This window comes from Teleopsis dalmanni, chromosome 1, assembly GCF_002237135.1.
Source record: "Teleopsis dalmanni isolate 2A chromosome 1, ASM223713v2, whole genome shotgun sequence".
Lineage (NCBI taxonomy): Eukaryota > Metazoa > Arthropoda > Insecta > Diptera > Diopsidae > Teleopsis > Teleopsis dalmanni.
Window position 1 is genome coordinate 65,687,883 of NC_051846.1, and position 4,755 is coordinate 65,692,637.

Sequence of the window (4,755 nt, forward strand, 5' to 3'; positions counted from 1 at the left end):
TCAAAAGCATAAATGAAGATTTATAAAGGTATAAATAATTTCAATTTTAGATAAGAGTGTTCAATTATAGATGTCTTAAAATATACCTTATATATATTGGAAATAAACTAATACATATTTAAGACAAATATATCTTCAAATCATTAATTAGTATTAATTATCTCACAATTAGTTCGAATTATTAAGATTGTATCAGTTATATACAATTTGAGACCTACCAAGTTGGTTTTGGAATACAGTCATTAAATGATATGTTTACTGATTATTCAAATCAGCTCAATGAGCGTTTGTGGTATTAAATATATTCCATAACTAGAGAATGTTATTTGTTTAAAAGCTATCTAAAATTAAGCTAATTCAGAATAGCAATTTGCATAGCAATATAGTGAAGATGCATGGATATTATACTGCATCAGTGACTCAGAAGATGAATATATTTACAGCAATTTACTTAAAGTATTAACGGAAAGACATTGTGCGACGAACACAAGAAACATTTTTATTCGTTGTATTTTATAGAAAACTTTATACATTTAGTTTAAAAAAGGTGCTTGAAAACAGCTTAAATAAGCTTTATTTCTGTATTCTAAATATTTGTCTTAACAACTATTAAAAATATTTAGTTTTTTGGATTATAGGAGTAAGCAGGCACTCAGTGGATCATATTTAACCCTCATACTATGTTCGGGTCATTTCATGACCCAAAATGACTTTAAATTGTAATAATTTTTTAAGTTTAGCATATTTTCTAAAACTTTTTCGCCTCAGTGTATAAATTTTATTATTATTTCATAAAATTAACTCAACTTGAACAAAATTTGTGTGATAGTCATTTAAATACAGCACTATGCACATGTTATGTTTGGGTCATTTTATGACCCCTTATTTTATTCATTATTTGCAATACTAATTATATGGCTTCTAAAAAGCGCATTGGCAACACTATTTATTAAGATAAAAACACTAACAAATTTTTCCCGCGCTAATGTAACTTTCATGTCAAAACGGTATTTTGATAAAGTGTTCGCAAGTTAATTTCATATAAACCTAATAAATTACAATAAATTATGTCGATCGGAATGGAAGTAAGTTTACATGTAATTATAATCTGTTTATCAAGAATCTATAATTTTTGTGCTTTATTTTTAAGACGCTGAAGGATGATGAAATTGTCGCTTTTTTGAGTGATTGTGACGACGAAGCAAGTGATGATGGTGATCCAGACTTTGAGCCAGAGCTACTTCAACGGAACTTATCAGAGGATGACATGGATACAGATGTAGAGCTGAGTAAAGAAATAGAGATTCCTCTTGAACAAAATAATTACTTTTGTAAAGATGGTAATATAAAGTGGACCACCATACCACCAAATGGAAGAGAATTACTTCGAGCCACAAATGAAAATGTGATACATGAAAGGACAGGTGTAACAGCATATGCTGTTCAACGAATCTCCGAAATAAGAGACTCGTTTGACTTATACATAACTACAACCATGAAGAAAGAAATAATTCGTTACAGCAATATGCAAGGCAATGCTGTATATGAAAATTTTCACTGTATGGACAAAATAGAATTTGATGCATATTTAGGTTTACTGATGCTTATTGGTTGGTGTTCTGCATATTCGTATACCCTGTACCGAGTCATCGAATTATTATATTTGCAGGTGTTTATCGTTCGTATGGCGAAAGCATTAGTTGCTTGTGGAATGAAAATCATGGCCGTCCATTGTTAAGAGCTGTTATGACCTTGGAACGTTTTACAATTATTTCTCGTGTCCTTGCATTTGATAATAGACAAGCCCGAAGATCACAAGTCCGCGGAGACAAGCTGGCACCAATTCGTAGTTTTTATGAAAAGTGGACTAAAAATTTACAAGTACTTTACGTTTCCAATGAAAATATTACCGTTGACGAACAACTTATTCCGTTTCGTGATAGATGCCCATTTAAAGTTTATATGCCCAGTAAACCAGGTAAATATGGAATGAAGGCATGGATAGCAGCTGATTCTGCAACTGCGTTTTGTCTACAATTTCAAATATACCTTGGAAAAACTTCAGATTTGCCTGAAAGAAATCAAGGTGAACGAGTAGTTTTAGACCTAGTGTCACAATATACTGGTAGAAATGTAACAACCGATAATTTTTTTACGAGTCATAATTTGGCACAGGAATTACTAAAGCGAAAAATTACTTTAGTTGGCACTGTTCGAAAGAATAAAAGATTTTTACCGGTTCACTGCACAGTAAAAGAGTTACGAAAACTACCCATCTATACTAGCAAGTTTTTCTTTCATGAAAAAGAGACAGTCGTGCCGAAGAGATATAAAATAGTTACTTTACTGAGTACGTTGCATCATAACGGAAAAATTTTAGAAGAACATTCAAAAAAAATACCGGAGGTAATAAAATATTATAACTTATCTAAAGGTGGAGTTGACACCATGGACCAAATGGTCCGCACGTACTCATGTAAACGTAAAACAAACCGTTGGCCAGTCGCTTTGTTTTCTAATCTAATTGATATTTCCGCTCTAAATGCATTTAAATTGTGGACAGAGATCAATCCAAATTGGCAAAGCAGAAAATTATGTAAACGTCGGATTTTTTTGCAAGAATTGGGAGAAAGTCTAGTTCAACCGTGTATTTTACAGCGCAATCATATGCCTAGGTCTGAAGCCTCTGCCGCTTTAGTTCGTAATGTTCAACATGAATATGAGACACCATCTATGTCCTTAGAACCACCGCCAAAAATATTACGTTCTAGTGAAAGAAAACGATGTCAGCTATGCCCTTCTAAACACGAGAAGAAAACCCATACGAAGTGTAATGTATGTTATAAGTTCGTTTGTCCTACACATCGTGAAACAAAAACGATCACAACAACTTTTTGCATCGATCACAAGCAATAAAAAGCTTTAATAGGCTATTTCCTTTTTTAATTAAAAAAAATAATATGTATAATCATAAAATATGAATGTATATGGCTTTTCTTTAATGAAACTAAGATGGGGTCATGATATGACCCAAACATAATATACGTAATTTTTTTTTAACATAGTATGAGGGTTAATATAAAATAATATGTGGTTAAAGCAATTTAGGTTCGTGGTAAAACACAGTACTTTAACTAAAGAGACAGGCTAGATTGATTTCAACTACATTTTACCGAAAAAAAATATAGGTTTTGTTTACTAAAATAATGCGGATTGCATAGATGAGATTGGCAACGCATCATTGATGAAAGACGATTATTTGTTTGAAAATTGTTGTTTTGCTCACGACTCTATGTTTTGATTTGTTGCATTTAGATTTTTTATGTTACGTATTCTAACTGCTCCATACTATATGAAAAAGTGAAGCAACATTTTTCATTAATTTCGTTTTACTTTACACATATATATGTACACATTAAACCTCACCGTAAAACAAGTCAACTGCTGGTTCATCGAACTATTATTATTTCCAGTATTCGTTGATCGGATCAATGTTACCACTGCCACGTATGTGCAGCCGATCAATGAGATGTAAAAAGAAGAGATATGAAACTCTAGATGGACGCGTACCACTCTGATTTTCCAGTAGTCGCATGTCGTATTTCCATTAGTTGGGATGCCTTACTTTAGAATGAAGTTTCTTGAAATACTAATTGACGAACAGAATATTGTGTATCCATATACTCTATGTATGTTAAGCTATTATGCGATCTGTATGAAAATTTTGCAACTAATATTTAACAATTCCCCCAGTAGAATATGTGCACTCGGCACCTCTACCTAATTTTCTACTTAACAGAATTTGCTATAAAATTGCTATTTGAGCCAGTGCACTTGAGCGTTTTTACTCTTTCTTAAATCGAGGTATTTTAAAAACCCCTCTTTACGCCTTGACTGGATTATTGTTTATCACTTCATCAGACTAAACAATAATTGACTTCAGATCTGCATACCTCCCCGAGGAGCCTGTAACCATTCTGAGATTCGATAACGCGGTGTTGGTAAGTCTGTCAATTTTCGCAAATAATTTCAGGGCTCTCTGCTTTATGTATTTTTTGATGGGATCAATCTAGAGGTCCCTGAGGATGTCATTCATCCTAATGTACTATGGTACATTAGTCTTCTCAGAGTCTGGCTTTGTGCAATTTCTAGCTGGCGAATAGTAGTTTTTGAAGCTTTGCTAAACGCTACACAACTATATAGAAATGACGGACGAATTATTTGGTTATGTATCAGTTTCCTGTTCTTAGCATTGAAATTTTTATTTCTGAATAGCGGTTGCCATTAAAATGACGATAAAAATTTCTTTATATTCAAATTCTCCACATATTTATCCCTTCTTTTTCCCTTTTTTCTTCCCTTTAAAGAGACTTTTATTGAAAGTAAGTTAAGAAGAGAATAGTTCATCGCTTCCTAAGAAATTCCTAAAAAATGCCTATCGTCTGCTTTCTTTGATTGATTATTATGCCTCAAAAACTGCCACTGGCAGAAATAATCCTGATTAATACCCATTAAATGCACAATACCAATGCCTCAAGAGGCTTAAAAGAAACAAAACATTGTTCTAGTTTTTGAATGTCCCTAATTACTTTTGTGCTTTTAATCAAACAAGTGTCCTGATGTTAAACTGCTTTTGTGACTACGAGTAGTAAACTCGTGACATAGTAGCGAATACTCCGGAAAAGTTTAACCCAAAATACGTATTTGGAATAAGAAGTAAATAAATGTTTTCGTAGATCTCTAATTATTGCACGA

The 4,755-nt window shown here is 32.6% G+C and overlaps 1 protein-coding gene across 1 annotated transcript; it reads left to right on the forward strand.

The window, feature by feature from the left end:
- The first annotated feature begins 1,079 nt into the window (after positions 1-1,079).
- Positions 1,080-2,916, forward strand: LOC119683234 (piggyBac transposable element-derived protein 4-like). The gene is made up of 4 exons (XM_038096875.1): positions 1,080-1,085; positions 1,151-1,610; positions 1,670-2,350; positions 2,435-2,916. The coding sequence occupies exons 1-4, from the start codon at positions 1,080-1,082 to the stop codon at positions 2,914-2,916; spliced, it is 1,629 nt and encodes a 542-aa protein (XP_037952803.1).
- Positions 2,917-4,755: the final 1,839 nt, after the last annotated feature.